The sequence below is a fragment of the Molothrus ater genome, chromosome 11, assembly GCF_012460135.2.
Source record: "Molothrus ater isolate BHLD 08-10-18 breed brown headed cowbird chromosome 11, BPBGC_Mater_1.1, whole genome shotgun sequence".
Taxonomy (NCBI): domain Eukaryota; kingdom Metazoa; phylum Chordata; class Aves; order Passeriformes; family Icteridae; genus Molothrus; species Molothrus ater.
The window spans coordinates 313,755-331,398 of record NC_050488.2 but is presented as its reverse complement, the minus strand read 5'-3'; the positions used below and the strand labels follow the sequence as shown (position 1 = coordinate 331,398).

General features: G+C 45.1%; 1 protein-coding gene across 14 annotated transcripts in view; it reads left to right on the top strand.

The window, feature by feature from the left end:
- IQSEC1 (IQ motif and Sec7 domain ArfGEF 1) overlaps positions 1-17,644 on the top strand; it is a 296,694-nt gene that overhangs the window by 105,998 nt on the left and 173,052 nt on the right. For 3 of the 14 annotated variants that reach the window (XM_036390804.2, XM_036390800.2, XM_054516005.1), the window contains exon 1: positions 15,958-16,423. The exons of 7 other annotated variants lie outside the window; for them this stretch is intronic. In XM_036390804.2, coding sequence (XP_036246697.1) covers positions 16,125-16,423 — 299 coding nt within the window. In that variant the 5' untranslated portion in view covers positions 15,958-16,124. Of the gene's footprint in view, positions 1-15,957; positions 16,424-17,644 lie in introns of those variants that run through there. 4 more of the 14 variants (XM_054516010.1, XM_054516011.1, XM_036390802.2 and 1 more) reach the window with 2 other exon arrangements.

The following is a 17,644-nucleotide window of genomic DNA, read 5'->3' as shown; positions in this document are numbered from 1 at the left end:
CTGAGAGGAGGAACCGGGGCTTCCCTGGGCCTTGGCTGTGCCTGTGGTGCCCCAGAGCTGCCCCAGGCCTGCAGTTGGGTTTTCCCACCTTGGCAGTTCCCGTTGTTACAGCGACGAGGTGATTCCTCTTTGATTGTGGCAAAGCAGAGCCTCTGCACTTTGAATCATTTTGCATTTTGTGCAGACCTGCTCCCTCAACAAAATTATATATTACTGCAACATGACTATTCCTGGAACACACATTGCCCTGGATTAAAGTGCAGCCCTCTGTTTCTCCCACTTTATTGTCATGGAATAACAATAGCACAATAGGGAGTTCCAAGACTTATTATTTCACAAACACTAACCTTCAGTTTCAATTAAAGACTAAATTCTAAACCACCTACATTAATAACTTGCTTCCATTCTATTTTTATTTTTAAAGCCTCCCTTATATCTGTGCCTCTAATTATACCTTCTGGAGAAGCTCCCCAGACTGGTAATGAAGTGTTCACCAGACACTGAGAAAGCAGAGATCAGCTCAGAGCTGCTGGCAAGTCTCTTGTGCTCTGCTTACAAGGGATGACTCACTCTTGGCATTTCAATTTCCTCATTTGCCAACACCAGCCTTGCCCAAACCCAAGCAGGCAGAACGTTCAGTGGCCACGTCAGGTTTGATGGCACAGCCTTCATTTCTCCTTTTGCCTTTCTTCCCCAAACTGACCAGCTGGTACCTTCTCCCAGAGTGGATGGCTGTGCTTCAGACAGCTCTCAGCTCCCCTTTTGGACTCACAGAGGCAAACCTGCTGTGGCTTAGGGAGGATGGATAGATGGATGGATGGATGGATGGATGGATGGATGGATGGATGGATGGATGGATGGATGGATGGATGGATGGATGGATGGATGGATGGACGGGCGGATTGGAAATTTAGTCCCAACCCCAGCAAGATTTTTCCCATGAAAGATGGAAAAGATCTCATGACAGATCACTAAGGAAATCACAGTATCATTAAGGTTGGAAAAAACCTCTAGGATCAAGTCCAAGCATTAATCCAAAACACTTACACTGAGCCAGGCTTTGAGCAGTGAGGCTTTGGACTCTGCACCAAACACTCAAGAAAGCTTCTCTTGCCTGCAGGAGCTTGGGTGTGAGTCTGTAGGTTTAGATATTCAGCTGTTTGCTTAAAAATTAAAAAATGTCTGTGTTACCCATGTCTATTAAGTCCAAACTGGGCTGAGAAGCTTTTCAGATGTAGAGAATTTATTGTGCCTAAGGTGACCCCATTAGCCTTGGCTGATGAAACTTTCTCTCCATGTTTATTTGGGGTTTTGTGTCCCAGTTCGTGCAGCCCCTCAGAGGAAGGGCATGCAGGGCTGATTTAAAAGGAAAACCCCACTCCTCCTGCTTTGCCATCCCTCTCAAGGCACGACCTTCAGCCCTCTCCCCCTCTGCTGGGGCACTGAACAGGCTTTTTGTGGGATTTCTCAGCTTGCTGAGCTGCCTCGGGAGCTGCTGCCTTTGTTCTGCCCATGGATTTCTCCCAGCAGCCTTAGGAAATGCTGATTTTGTCCTATATAAGCAATCCACATGTATCTTTGTAATCTTCCTCAGCACTGAAAGATTTAGACTGTCTTCAGACATTAAAAGTCCTTTGAGTTGAACATTCCAGTCCTAAGTGTGTCAGCTCTCAGTTTGGGCCCATCCAAAGGCACAGGAAAGTGCTTCTCCCACAAAGCCTGCAGCCTAGAAGGCCACAGCTCCACTTTGTTATCTCAAATACACAGCTAAATATGAACAATTTGTTTCTTTTTTATTTTCTCCATTATTTTTTAGACATAAAGAAAAACTACCACCAAGAAATAGCTTTTTGATGAGGCTGAGGGTCAGGTACCAGCAGGATAGTCCATCAAATTGTATCAGCATTGTCAGAAAACTACTGCTGGCTGGTCTTATATATTTGCAGCTAGTTCTAGATTTTAATTTTGGTTGCATTTTAAGTTAGGCTAAAATTATTCTTTTTCTGGAGCAAACATTACAAGAAAGTTCTAGTTTATAATTTATTAAATTAGAAGGCAATGAACTTTTCTTCCAGCAACAAAACCATTCATTGAAACAACTTTAAAAAACATTTTTTTTAAAAGACAAAACCCTGCCCCACTGTGGCTGGTGGGGCTGGGATTAATAGGGATGATTTTCTGGAGTTCAGCTGAAATCCCCCAGCTCTGCAGACAGAACAGGTTTCCCTGCTGCAGCTCTGAGCTGCCTCCAGTGCCATCTGTCTCCCTCTTGCCTGGTGGCAGTGGCACATTGCCCTGCTGCCCGTGCCCAGGGGAGCACTGAGGAGCCCAGAGGGGCCCATGTCTGCAGGTTACATCCCAATAATCTGCTTGGTGAAGTTCCTTGCAGCATTTTTATCCAGGGACCTTCAGTCATCCTCCTCCTGTGAGGAAGAAAAACACTGAACCTGCCATGAAATACAATTTTGTTGGGTCTTATCTTTGCAAAGGACAATTGTGTGGGCAAGGCTCTCAAAAGAGGATTTTAGAAAGAGAATGAGAAGCAGCCATTCACCCTCTCCTGGAGCCACAGCTGTTAGGCTCAAAGTGGGGCTGCTTAAGAAAATAGCAATATTTTTTCCTTGTAAAGCAGAGTGGAACTTTGCAATGCTCTGCCCCAGAAGGTGCTTGATACTGAGTCCATTCAGATTTCAAAGACAGTCATGGATGAAAAATGTACCCAGGCTTATTAACTGCTCCCATGGCTGGGGACTCACTGAGCTGGAAGTTCTTGGGCACAGGGGAGAATCAGAATGTGATTAAATTGCAGAGTGTGCAGTGTCAGTGACCTTGGGCTGCATCTCCTCTGACAGTGCTCACAGTCAGATCAGCCTGGAGCTGGAGCAGTTTGCTCAGGGCTGTCCAGGGAGATCCTGAAAACCCCCAGAGCTGGAGGTCTCACAGCTGCCCTGGGGCTCTCTTCAAGTGCTGTGTCACCCTCAGAGGAAAAAAGGACTTTTTAGCCAGGAATTCCCTGTTCCAGCCTGGCTCCTGTCCCATCCCCATCCTCAGCACCTCCTCCCAGGTACCCCAAAGCTGCTGCTGCCTCCAGGCCAAACAGCCCCAATTTCCTTCCCTCCTGTCCCATTCCCTGGGGCGTCTGTGAGAGGTGGGGGCTGCTGGACAATGCTGACCTTGCCAGGCTGAGATCTCCTCAGGAACTGCTGTTTTAGCAAGGCTTCCATTCTGAGAGCCCATGTCAGAAACAAAGGGCAAGAACTTTGTATTTTCGTTACTTTTAAAAAAATTTTCAAGTTCTTGTCAGGATCTTTGGTGATTTGTGTGTGTGTGGGTGTGTTTTTGTTTGTTAGGTGGGATTTTTTTTTTTTTTTTGTTTAGTTGGCTTTTTTTTGTTTTCCTGGTTTGCTGTTTCAATAATAATAGATGGTGAAGTTGAGTACTGTTCTGATATTTTGTGCATGGATTTTCAAATCACCAAACTGAAGTGTGTCCCCCTGGTGTGGTTCCTGCTGAGGGTGTTCTCTGGTGTTCCACAACACAAACAGACAACAAATTGTTTCATAACTGCTGTTCTGTTTCCAGATATTTGCATGGGAAAGAGACTTATTGCTTTAGACAAACTGCTGTTCAAGAAGCTTATGGTTAGAATTCATTATAATATTTCTATGGTTTCTACTCCTATAGAATTGTGCACTTTATATAAGAATTGCTTTGAAAGTCTTTTTATTTTGAATTTCATGACAAGTAGAATGAACATCACAGTAATATATTCTGATTGTGTTATTAATTATGCCCTAAAAGAGTTCTGATATGTACACTAGACTCAAAATTTGGTATGCACTTTATATTTAATTCCCAGAATCACTTCTTGTAGTATGTACTGTTGATAGCTGCTTTCTGCAGAGGAGAACTGAAATGGGATAAACACACAGGACTGCTCCTGTATTAATTATTCTGGCATAGTATCAGAATTTCTGGCATTGTTTCAAACCATTTCTACACATAAAAGAATAATAACAGAAAGCTCCATGGCTCAACCCTGCGCCTGCAAACTTTTCAAGATGCTGCCCTTGGTTGAACTGCTCAATATCTCAAATTTCAGTTTGAAATGGGAATGTCTGCTGCAGCTTTCCCATTTCTGGGGGTTTAACAACAGAGGCTTGCTAGGAGCTGTCCTAATTGCTTTTGTTGGTCTGGAAGGTCATTTAAGTTGCTTAAATATGCTTTTAATATGCATAACCAAAGAGAGCTGTGCAGCCATGAATAAAAAAGAGCTGCAATAGCCGATACATTAAAGAAAGCTGGTGTGCAGAGGTTTTTAGGATTATTCTGGTGCCTCCCTGCATTCCCAAGGTCAGCAGTTCCCAGCGTGGCTGGCACCCAGCAGGCTCTGGGATGAGCAGCAGCTGCTGGCAGCAAACAGAGCTGGCAAAGGCCACTCGAGGGGGTTTTGTGTCTGCAGGAGTGGTTGTGCTGTGTTGTGCTGTGTGTGCTGTGCTGTGCTGTGCTGTGTTGTGCTGGGTTGTGTTGGGTTGTGCTGTGCTGTGTTGTGTTGTGTTGTGCTGTGTTGTGCTGTGTGTGTTGTGTTGGGTTGTGCTGTGCTGTGTTGTGCTATGCTGTGTTGTGTTGTGCTGTGTGTGTTGGGTTGGGTTGTGCTGTGTTTGTTGTGCTGTGTGTGTTGTGCAGGCTGTGCTGTGTTGTCTTGGGTTGTGCTGTGCTGTGTTTGTTGTGCTGTGTGTATTGTGCTGTGCTGTGTGTGCTGTGCTGTGTTTGTTGTGCTGTGTTTGTTGTGCTGTGTTTGTTGTGCTGTGCTGTGCTGTGTTTGTTGTGCTCTGCTGTGTTGTGCTGTGCTGTGTTGTGCTGTGTTGTGTTGGGTTGTGCTGTGCTGTGTGTGCTGTGCTGTGTTGGGTTGTGCTGGGTTGTGTTGGGTTGTGCTGGGTTGTGTTGGGTTGTGTTAAGCTGTGTTAAGCTGTGTTGTGCTGTGCTGTGTTGTGTTGTGCTGTGCTGTGCTGTGCTGTGTTTGTTGTGCTGTGCTGTGCTGTGCTGTGTTGTCTTGGGTTGTGCTGTGCTGTGCTGTGTTGTCTTGGGTTGTGCTGTGCTGTGCTGTGCGCTGCTCTGGGAGCACAGAACCTGCTGTGTGCAGGCTGGGAGCTACTGCTGGCACCCTGAGCTCTGAGTGCACAGGGCTTGGTTTGTGGAGGAACGTGCAGGAGGGCCTGGAGAGCTCTGGAGTTTGGTTGTTGCTTGCTGCCCCCAGATGTGCAGGGTGTCTCTGTTTTGGCCCGCGCATCCAAAGAACGAGTCAGAGCTCTTCAGTTTTTGGTCTTAAAGTTGTTTATTAATTCTTATCTATAAAATTTTCTTTCTGCCCAGCCAAGATCTGCTCAGCAGGGCAGCCACAGGCACTCTGACTGCCCCCGAGGCAGTGTTGTCCTTTTATACTACAAACTACGTAGAACATATTTACATTTAATTCCCAATACCCATCACCCATGTTAGACAGTGCACTTCTACTCTGAACCAATCCCAAAGTGCCAACATCAAAATCCCAAATCCCAAAACACACAACATCAAAATGCCAATCCCAAAACACACACACTGCAGAAAATGGAGAACAAGAAGAAGAAAGGCTGGACACGCCCAAGTTCCTCCATCCTGTCCCCAAAACCCCCATTCCAAAAATCCTAAACTCTACATTTTCACCCTGTGATCATTTTATTATTACACTATTCAAACCTCTGTGGCTTTCAGGTCCTCATACAAAGCTGGTAATTTGCTCCAGGGGTCACAATCAAACCCACAGGTGCTCTGGGCTGTGTGCCCAGGGTCTCTGAACCCCCCGATGGGGTCCTGGCAACTCTGGGCACCCAGAGGGATGCATTGAGCTCCGACAGAGAGGATGGAGGGCTGGTTTTCATTTGCTCTTCATTCACCAAAATAATCTGCCTGGGGGCATTTGGGGTTGTTCAGCCTGGAGCAAAGGAGGCTCAAGGGGCCCTTGTGGCTCTGCACAAGTCCCTGACAGGAGGGGACAGCCGGGGGGGTCGGGCTGTGCTCCAGGGAACAGGGACAGGAGGAAACAGCCTCAAATTGTGCCAGAGGGAGGTCAGGTTGGATATCAGGAAACATTTCTTCACTGAGAGAGGAGTTAAACATTGGCACGGGCTGCCCAGGGCAGTGGTGGAATCCTCATCCCTGGAGGAGTTCAAGAAAGGAGCAGATGTTGCCCTGGGAGATGTGGCTTAGGGGGTGTGGGGTGTTTTGGTCTTGGAGGTCTCTTCCTGCCCTCCTAATTCTGTATTGAAAGCTCCAGAGAACCAGCACTGACATCTACATGCTCGGTTTAGAACTAAACTTACTATTAAACGTATATTAAAATTATTGTTAAACTGAAGAGTTCTGGTGGAAAAAATTAATTGTGTTTCAGGTAGTGCTGGAAGCTGTGGTTTGCATGAAAACTTTATCCCAATCATAACTTGCATTGTAAAAATTAACAAAAGTTGGGGAAGAGCAGGAGGGTTGGCAAAGGGAATCCTCTACCATAGTGGGAAAACCCAAAAATATTCCAAGAGTTACCACTATCCACAGTTCTGTATAATTTGGAGCCAAAAGGGTGTTAGTGAATTTAAATACTTTTTTAAAGGGTGTCAATGAATTTAAATAATTTTTAAAGGGTGTTAGTGAATTTAAATAATTTTTTTTAAAATGTATTAGTGTGTAGGAGGGAAATGCTGGTGGAAAGAAACTTTGAGAGTGAAATGCCTTTAGATTTGAGCTGTATCCAGCATGGGCTGTGTGATGGTGTTCACAGGGGTTCTTGGATGAGGGAAGAGACGAGGATCTGACTCCATGTTTCAGAAGGCTGATTTATTATTTTATGATATATATTACATTAAAACTATACTAAAAGAATAGAAGAAAGGATTTTATCAGAGGGCTGGCTAAGAATAGAATAGAATAGAATAGAATAGAATAGAATAGAATAGAATAGAATAGAATAGAATAGAATAGAATAGAATAGAATAGAATAGAATAGAATAGAATAGAATGATAACAAAGGTTTGTGGCTCAGCTCTCTGTCCAAGCCAGCTGACTGTGATTGGCCATTAATTAGAAACAACCCCATGAGCCCAATCCCAGATGCACCTGTTGCATTCCACAGCAGCAGATAACCATTGGTTACATTCTGTTCCTGAGGCCTCTCTGCTTCTCAGGAGGAAAAATCCTAAGGAAAGGATTTTCCATAAAAGATGTCTGTGACAGGGCTGCTGTTGCCTCCCCAGTCCCTGAAGCTCAGGCTGAGTTCAGTGTGTGGGGCCCAGGGGCAGGGACAGGGGGTACCTGGGGTGTTTGTGGGGTGTTTGTGGGGTGGGCTCTCGGGGGAGGTGTTTGGGTGGATGGCTCAGAGCAGGATGCTGTGGGTTTGTTGTTGCAGCTCTGGCAGCACATGCTCAGGCACATGTTGCTTTGGATTCTCGTGTTCAGCTGACTCATCTCAAATCACTCTGGCTGCAGGAGAATGCAGGGACTGAGAGCATACATTGAATATTGGGGCTTTTGAGTGTTTTAGGCAATACAAATGGGTTTTTTTAAGCTTCCATTGTCTCAGAACTGTCCAAAAGTTCCTGTCTAAAATCTGCCATAATTCTGCAGATTCAGCTGTGCAGTGTCAGTCCCCAGCTTTATCTGCAGGTAACAGATGAGGAGAATATTCCAGATGCTTTCCCACATGCAGCTGCTCCAGAGGTTTTCCTGCCCATCACACAGGTTCTCTCTGTGTGCCATGTATTATTGCAGGGCTTTTTCTCCCAGGAAATCCCCTTTGGATATCCCATTGCTCTCTTTCTGTGAGTTACAGCTTCAGGGGCAGCCTTGCACTGGGCTGTTCTCCTCCTGCATTCCTGCAGTTCTGAGATCCATTCCTCATTGCCCAGAGCAGCTGTGGCTGCCCCTGGGTCCCTGCAAGTGTGCAAGGCCAGGCTGGAGCCACCTGGGACACTGGAAAGTGCCACTGCCCACGGTGGCACTGGATGGGCTTTAAGGTCCCTCCCAACCCAAACCATCCTGTGATCCTGGGATTATCCCACTGAAAAGTTCTTATTTGAAATTACTGACTGGATGAGCCTGCATCAGCAAACAGCACCAAACTGGTGTCACTCCATGTGAACAGTTCAGAAAATCCCTTTGCTGACCTTCCTGTAAGTTTAAAACACATTTTACAAACAAATACAGGCAATGCATGACTTCGAGGAGCCCCTTGGGGAACCAGGTGACTCCAGACCTCAGCTGGGATTTCTTTATCTCATCCTCATGTTCTCCTACAAGCCTGTAGTGAATTTGCATTTCAGCACTGAATCCATGGAATACCCAGCTGGGGTTTGGTTTGTATTTACCCTGTGGAGAGAGGTGACACTGGTGTCTGTATTAACATATTGACAGATTTATTGACATCAGTTGTCTTCAGTCTTGCCTGTTTAATTAATAAAATTGATCTGCTGAACATCTCGCTAATAATTCTGGCACAAATATTCCAGCTAGTCTTGTTACTAAAATGGAATTTCAGCCTCTTATTGTGGAATCTGCCATGAGTCTGGTTGCCAAAATAATTTAATGATCCTTAATTTGTGGTTTTTGCTTCATCTGAAATGCTTAAGCTGGATTTTATTGCAACAATTAAGGACAAAATAGTTAAAATGCCTTCACAGAAAATAAATGCAAAGGAATAATCATAAAATCCCAGCTTATTTTTATGTAGAAAAGATGAAACAAATAAATTTAATGTCAGCGTGTTATGTAAGACCCCTTGAACAGCAGCTGCAGTCAGAGTTTAAAGCTAGGAATAAAATACATGATTAATGTGCACCAAGGATGTAGGAAACACTTCTGAACTTCTTTTATCTTTTCTTTGCAGCCCAGTTGGCTGCTTTTCTGGCTTAGCTAATTGTTGGGTAAATGACTTTGTCATTCTGGGTTAGGTCAGAAAAACACATTAAAGGACAAAGCCACCTGCAGTGTCAGTGACACGGGGATCCTGGGCTGGAGGCTCCCTCTCTCACCTCTCTGCAGTGGTTAATGATCACACTGCCCATTAATCCTTAATGCTTGGGAAACCTCTTCTGATGGCAGAGATGGCTCCACTTAGAGACCAGACGAGGAGCAGGCATTAATTACATCCTGCTCATTAAGGTTTGTTCTGCTGCTGGCCCTTTTTGGGGCTGTACCTGCATCACCTCCCAGCTGAAAGGTCCATGCAGGAGGATTCACCTGGATTTTGCAGCTCCATTGTCCACAGGATGAAGGAATGCATCTCAACAAATGCATCTCAACAAATATTTTGTACTTCTGTGATGAATTGGGGAAGAAATATAGATCAAATTAACCCAAGTTATATAATACAGTTATAAGTTATATATAATTAAAAACCTTTCCAGGCTTGCAGCAGCAGGATTGCTTCCCAGGTCCCATTGCAGTGGGGACTCCAGGCAGATTATTTATTGCTGGTTTTTCAGCAGCCAGCTGCCCAAACCCCTCCTGGCTCCTTGTCCCTGCTGTTCCAGGCTGTTCCAGGGATTCCTGCTGCTGCTGGCACTGCCTGTGTCTGAAATAGTCCAGGCCTGGGTTTTTCCTCAATATTTTATTGTTCAGTCTTGCACAAGCTGTAAGTTTATAGACTTCTTTATTTGTTCTCTGTTCGTGGCATTTTCGTGGAATCCTACACTGGTTTGGGTTGGAAAGGACCTTAAAGTCCATCTTGTTCCACCTCCTGCCAGCCAGGGAACCAAATATCCTGGAGAAAACAAATCTATGGGATGCCTTTAAGTTTAGGACAGTCAAGGTAATACCCAGTGAAGGGTCAGGAGTGTAGTCAGGGCCTGCAGAAAGTGAGGGTTTAACATTTTACCTTAAAATGCACCAATTTCTTAATTGAGAGTTCAGGTTACTCTAGAGAGGTGATCCTTTCTCCAGAGTGACATGTTTGAGGAGCTTGGATGACCAGAACAGGGCAAAACTGCACAAAGCAGAGGTGCCAAAAGGGGAATTGAGAGCTGTCACACAAAATCTTAACAGAGAAATATTTAAGGTGATCAATTTAATACAAAGCATTTTAGCATTTTCAGTGAAGTTTGTTTTAGGGCTGACTGAACACTGCAAAATTATTTTAATTTGGGTGGGAAAAACTTTTACTTTTCAAAGGCTTCCTTTTAAAAGCAGTTGTTCTGCATGGTGGGAGAGGAATAAATACTTGTTTAAAGCCTTGTTTTAGCAGAGTTCTTAAAAGGAAGTTGTTACTTGGGGCTCAGGTTGTTTAGCAGGAACCAAATGGTGTTTTAATAGTAATGCCATGGTACAAGTTGAAAAAGGATTTATTGTCAGTGATAACAGAGAGATTTTTCCACAGCTCTAACTGCTGCCAGCATTGTTTAATATTTGCAAGGGATTTTTTTGTGTGTGTGATGAGAGACAGTAAAATTCATTCAGCAGCCACTGAAATGATGCTGAGCTGAGGCCTCATTTTGGTGAAGGAGCAGGTTTAATAACCACTTCTAACTATATTAATGGTAAGTGGAAAGCATGTAAGATACAAGATACAATAGAGAAATGCATTTAGCATCTATATAAAGCTCAGAACATACAGGGATAAAATTATTACAGAGGAAATTCAACACAAGCAAATGTGTATCAACTCATCAGTAACAACCAAGCTGAAAATTAGAAGCAGCTTCCAGTGAAAGCTTTGGGGCATCTTGCTAAAATAAACAGTAGGAAAAAATTATTCAGAGGCTTCAGACAGAACTACAAACGCTCATGAGAAACATTTCAAAATGTGATTGAAATGAAAATACTGAAATGAAATACTGTACTCTGGCCTGAGACATTCCTGGCAGTTCTGCTACAGCTGTTTACTTCTGCTTTGAGCTTCAATATTTTACCAGTGCAGCAACAGCCAGGGAATGTTCCATGGGGGCACACATGGCTGCAGGGAAGGGAGCACAGGGCTGGGTCCTTCCCATCACATTCCAGGCATGAGCATCTCTGCTGCAGCCCTTGGGCTTCTCACCCTTACTCTGAGACACACTTTGTGCATTAGAAGTACAAGTGCCCAGAGGAATGAGCAGTGTGCAATTACATAACTGGGGCTCAGGGGGCTGGAACAGCCTTGGTGAGGAGTGGTTTGGATCCTGTGGCAGCCTGGCTGCTCAGGAGCTGCATGGAGCCTCCACAGGCCCAGGATTTCAGGCCTGGAGCCATGGAATGGTTTGGGCTGGAGTGTCACAGACATCTTTTATGAAAAATCCTTTCCTTAGGATATTTCCTCCTGAGAAGCTGAGAGGCCTCAGGAACAGAATGTAACTAATGGTTATCTGCTGCTGTGGAATGCAACAGGTGCATCTGGGATTGGGCTCATGTGGTTGTTTCTAATTAATGGCCAATCACAGCCCAGCTGGCTCAGACAGAGAGCCGAGCCACAAACCTTTGTTATCATTCATTCTTTCCTATTCTATTCTTTGCCAGCCTTCTGATGAAATCATTTTTTCTATTCTTTTAGTATAGTTTTAATGTAATATATATCATAAAATAATAAATCAGCCTTCTGAAACATGGAGTCAGATCCTGGTCTCTTCCCTCATCCTCAGACCCCTGTGACCACAGTCACACTGGAGGGGACATTAAAGCCCTTCCATCCCACCCCCTGCCATGGCAGGGACACCTTTCACCAGGCCAGCTTGCTCCAAGACACAGCTCAGCCTCAGGTGGGAGACTGAATGAGGGGAGTTTTTAGGCTGTAATGGAAGTTTTCTATAAAAATGGTCTCAGGTCCCAGGCTGCTGTGTGAACCCGTGGTGCTCAGCTTTGTCTCTGTGTGTGACACGTGAGGGGAACGAGCCACTTCTGCTTCCGAACTCCAAATAACAACCTCTGGGGCCGTGTCAGGACCAGGCAGGGGGAAGTTTTATTTGGGGATTAGGGAGGAGGAGCTGAGCATTCATCTTGTGTTTGAGTAGAGGGTCTGAGACCTCCTGGGCAGGGGCAGGGCTGTGTCCTTTGTCCCCTGTGGCCTCACCCAGAATTCCAACCACAAACTGCCTTTGGTTTTCTAGAATGAATCAATAGCCAAGCCTCCTAATACTGCAGAGACCAGCATGTTAATAATAAACAGGAAAATGCAATAACTGCTAACAAATGCCTTTGCTTTTGAGTCTGTCTCAAAACCTTGAAGATAAATTCAGGCCCCCATTTGAAACAAACAATGTTTGACATTGCTCAGGTGATTGTTTATTCCTCACAGCCATGGACAGAACAGGAACCTCAGCAGAGAAAACTGGGTTTTGGGGACAGCTAGTTCTGTGGCTGTGCAGGTCACTGATGCTGGCAGGGATCAGTGTTCAGAGCACTCAGAACCACTGGGCATTTACTGGGACAGCCTGGCTGTGCTGGGCCCCATGGAGCTCTTCCAGGCTCTTCAGGGGGATCAGAGTCCTTGTCTTTAGTACTTGTGGCTTGTACAGTGGTTAGGATAATGACTTGGGCATTTTATGTCCAGTTCTTTCCACACAGTGACATCAAGTGACTGTACAGGAGTCTTGCTGAGCTGACTTTGTAGTGCTGGGGAGGACTCGGCCCCAGTGTCCCCAGTTCTGCCCTACTTACTGCATTTTTTGATAAAGAAAAGCCTTTTTTAAAGTTAAAAGCTAAGGCTAAACAGCCTGTGCAGTTACTAACTCCTCACTTTGTAGTATTCAATCAATTGTGAAACATTTGAGTTCATTCTGCTAAGAAACAGACGTGGGCAGGCTTTATCCCACACTTACTCATCAGCCCAGCTCCCATTGTTCCAGGGGAGAGCTGAGGGAGACTGAGCTTGGCTAAACCAGTGTTTAACAGAAATCATGCAAATGAGTCTGTTATCTTGAATAAAACTGTGGAGTTTAGAGCCAGACAGTTGTTCCCCAGTTATTTTATCCAGACACATCAAACCAAACCAAGAACTGAATTGAAAGCTTGTCCCAAACACAAGCAGCAATGCCATACACTGAAAAGCTTCCTATTATCCTGTCCTCCTTGAACTGGATTGATTATCACCCAGGGAGCACCTTTCTGAATAGCTGGGTAAGTCATTCCTCACTTTTCATTTGACCTGTGCACTGTCAGACATCTGCAGAAACTGGAATTAACACCAGAAGGATGCACCAAGCTGCCAAGCCTGTTTATTCTCTTCCTTATATGCTGCTGGTGATTGAGGTACTTGACCTTGCAGTGGCTTGGAAAGCTGTTTGATGGGATTCTTTATGGAATGGTGTTGTTTCCTTAGCAGGCATTTATCATTTATGTGATGTATTGGTGGCTGGGATGTGCAAGTTCAGGACACACAAGAACCTTTTGAAATTGTGCATTTCCAGTGCTCTGTGTTTGGTATCTGCTAAAAATGAAGCAGTATTTGAATCATTATAAAGCTTCCCTGGAAGCAAGATACCTTTAGGCTGTGCAGCAGAAAAAAACCACTCCTCTAAATCTGTATTTCCCTGAATTACCTTAATTTGTGCAAAAGATAATTCAACTTTCAAAGCTGACAGGTGATCATGTCAGTGCCTCCCAGGGTCTCATATCTGAGTCCAAGGTCTGGCTGCTCCAATCCAGGCCTCCAGTGTGGCATGGGGACACTGTGCTCTGGAGCCTGACCTGTTCCATGAGCCCATGGGGGTGGGAGTTATGGGATCAAGCTCCCAGGGAAGGGTTTGGGATCTGTACCACCAGAGATATTTGGGGATGGCCACACCAGGTTGGATTCTATTGTAAATCAAAGGTGACTCCGATGAAGGGGAGAGAATGATGAGGAGGACTCCATGGATATCAGAAGGCTAATTAATTACTTTATTATACTATACCATCTACATTTCATCTAAACTCAATCTGCCAAGGAATCACTCTGCACACACTGCCCAGAATCTTGTGGCTGTCACTGACAGTCCCCACACACACACCTGGCCCTGACAGGCCAAGGAAACAAAACACCATCACTGTGGGTAAACAATCTCCATGTTGCATTCTACTGTGGCACAAACACAGGCACAGCAATTGGTAATTGTGTTTTCCCTTTCTCTGAGGTTCAGAGAATGTGAATCTCAGAAATCCTTGGGGAGTATTGTGTCTTGCTTTTCTCTGTGAAGAGAATGTGGCAACAGGATTCCCTGGAGCTCGCTCTGCTGGGTGGGGCAGCACCACATCAAGTGGGTATTTATGGAGTTTTCTTAGGAGGAATCCTGCTGGAGCACCTGTTGGTGCTGGATCCAAGCCCTACAGGTCATTTATGTGGGGGAATGGGGAATTTTGGGGCCTTTGCTTCCCCTCTGGTTTCTTATTGCATTCCACGGCACCAGCACATGCAGATGTGACTTGAGGCTGCTCTGACAATTCTACAAATTATCATCAAATTTACTTTTGTAAACCAAAATGCACCTCTGCTAGGCAGAACCATGGAATCAGGGAGTGGTTTGGGTGGGAAGGGACCTTAAAAATCACCATGTTCCACCCCTGCCATGGCAGGGACACCTCCCACTGTCCCAGGTGCTCCCAGCCCTGTCCAGCCTGGCCTTGGGCACTGCCAGGGATCCAGGGGCAGCCACAGCTGCTCTGGGCACCTGTGCCAGGGCCTGCCCACCCTCACAGGGAACAATTCCTTCCCAGCATCCCATCTATCCCGTCTCTCAGTCAGTCTGAAGCCATTCCCCTTTGTCCTGTTGCTCCAGGCCCTTTAAAACCGTTCATCTTCCTTGTTGGCTCCTTCAGGTGCAGTGAGGCTGCAGTTAGGCCACGCTAATTCATGTGCAGATTGGTTTGGACCAAAGATCTCCTGCCTCCCCCATTTTTTATTTTTCTTTTTAAAGTTTTGCAGCATCTTTGGCAGTTCCTGCTCCCCTTGAGCCCTGGGAGCTGTGTGGGTGCATCAGGAGGATTTGGCTGCCCCCTGTCCCTCTGGAAATGGGACAGCTGGCCATGGAGGTGATCACTTGACCATGGCAAATGAGCTGCCCTCATCAGTGTGTTCTGGTGTATATTTAACTTAATAATGTGAGCAGATGGTCATTGCACTGATTCATGAGGGAAGGGAGGAAGCTTGGCTTGGGAACGTCAGGGCTGAGCGCTGAGCATCGGAGCTGGGCAGGAGGAGGGCAGGAGCAAAGCTGAGCAAAGCTCACTTTGTACTCTCTGGGGTCTCTTGGTTTGGTTTTTAGTTTGCTTTTCTCTTTTACAAAGTACCATCGAATAAAATCAAGTCGAGGTGACTCATCAGGCCTGCAGAAATGATCATTTCCCTGGAGAGGTGGTTTGTAGAGCACAAGCAGGATGGTGCTGAAGTGTTTGCACCTCTGGTGGTGCTAAAAAGGGGGGAGATGGGGAGGCAGTCGCCTGTAGAGTTATGAAACTTCTCACTCTGCTGTTGCTATTAAAGATGACAGCTATTCTGCAGGGAAAAGGTAACACTGGAGTAATAATTCTTCAGTAATTTTTATTTTTGCAAAGAGCAACTTTGTTTAAATCTCTTCCCATTTAGTAGATTTAACTAGATTTTCAAGCCAGAAGCTAATAGTATAAAATATTCAGCCACTCTCCTCATTAGCCAAACTATGAAGTTCACAAATCCTCAACCTGCAGCAGCTCTCAGGAACAGCTTGATTTGCTTCTTAATTCTGCAATTTTCACAGGAGAAATGCTGTATACAGAGGAATATCCTCTTGAGCAAGAGCCTAATCTCATGTTTAGGTTGCTGTTTCTCCTGGTTGCTGATTAGCTTTGCTGTCTTATCAGTTTATGTCATAGTATGTGACTATAAATTGACTTTGCAGTGAGGAGGGAATACGTTCGTCTTCACAGATGCTGCTGTTTCCATGGAGATAAAAGGACCAATGGCCTTTTCTTGGTTTGGACTGTACTACAGTGAGCAGGCAGAGATGGTGCATTCGAAAATGCAACATTTGGTGCTTTGATATTTCCGTCTAAATAGCAAATGAGAAAGCATATTGTTCCTCCTTGGTGATGAAGTTGAATAATAAATACAGCTTTGGGACTTTTTCTGCAAGCAGAAAGCGAGCCCACCAGGAATGTGAGGACAGCGTGGCTGGTTTATGCTTGCTAAACCTCCTCTCTGGGAAAAACCTTTTGGCTTTGCAAAATATAACCCTGTAGAGCCTTTGGGTTTATCTGATGCAGTGTTTGATGCTGGTTACATCACCAGCTTACTTATCCGTGATGTTCCACCGGGGCTGAGCCTGAATGAGCGTGCAAAAGCTGTGAATGTGATTTTTTTTTTTTTACTTTATTCTTTTTCCTTGAGAAAGAGCTTTTCTACCTCAGATTGCGTGAAAGAAAATATAAATTCCAAGGCCACCCCCTCTTCAAGGATGGCTTGCAGAAGGTGTTATTTGTGAGTACCTTTTCCTTCTTCATCTGTCGTCACATCTCTGATTTCTGTGTTGAGGATTCCAGAAGTGGGAGTAGTGATCAGTTTATTGTTGGGTAGGTTTCTTTCCACGAACCATTTTTAGGGTGTTACCTTTTCTGGTAGATGAATGCCCTGTATATGAAATGTGTTTAGATGATGATGATGATGATTGTGCATGTGGGTATTTAAAAATACAGTGTAATAAAGTGAGTAGTCTGTGTTTAGCAGGGGGAAAAAATGAGGAAACTCTTCACTTTGCATCCAAGCAGCAATGCAGGGTGCTAGGAATTCTGTCTGTGATGAGTCAAGGATCTCTCTTCCATTTTGTTGGAATGCTTTGTCATATTAAAGTGCAATCTGTCTTTTCAGTACAGAAATAAAATGCAAACAGCAGAATGTGCAGTGCAGCCCTGAGCAGCATCACACCGAGGAGGCAAAGTTCACTGTGGTTTTGTTGTTACTTTTATGCTGATCAAAACATAAAGATGAAACATTCATTGATTATGATTCCCTGGAGCAGTTTCTGGAGGGTTGAGGGCAGACACAGGAGCTGATTCTCCTGTGGGCTCAGGAGCCCCTGGAGGGAGCTGAGCCTGAGGCTTGGGGCTCAGGACTCAGCCAGTGTACAGGATGGGGCTGGTGCTGGGATGGATGGAACACACAGGGTTTGCTCCAAAATGGGCACAAACCAGGCAGGAATTGATGGGACACACAGGTGGTTTGCTCCAAAATGGGCACAAACAGGCAGGGATGGGCCCTTGGATTTGTCCTCACTCCCAGTCCAGGGGCTTGGAGATGCTGTACCTCTGTTTGCAGTTCTGAGCCCTGGTTAACCATGCACTCCCTTTAGGGTTAAATTTGGGGGTTCCAGAGGATCCTGCATGAAACACATGTAATTGTCATCCCCAGCCTTTTCCAGTTATTTTAGCAGTGCCTCTGAGCAGCCTGATTTGAGTAAATCAGCTCCACGTTCAGCTGCACCATCCACACACAGGCAGAGTAAATAAAGCCATTCAAAACCAGACTCCTCCAACAGAATAACAAAAGAATATTAATATATGTCTTCGAGTTTTCTTCAGCTTTTTGTGTTGTGCTGAAGGGGTGAATGGTAAAGTTGAAATGTTTTAAAATCAAAATAAATGTGGAGCATTTTGTAGGGAGTTGAAATAAGTAAACTTGGAGAACAGATTGCAGCCTTCCAGG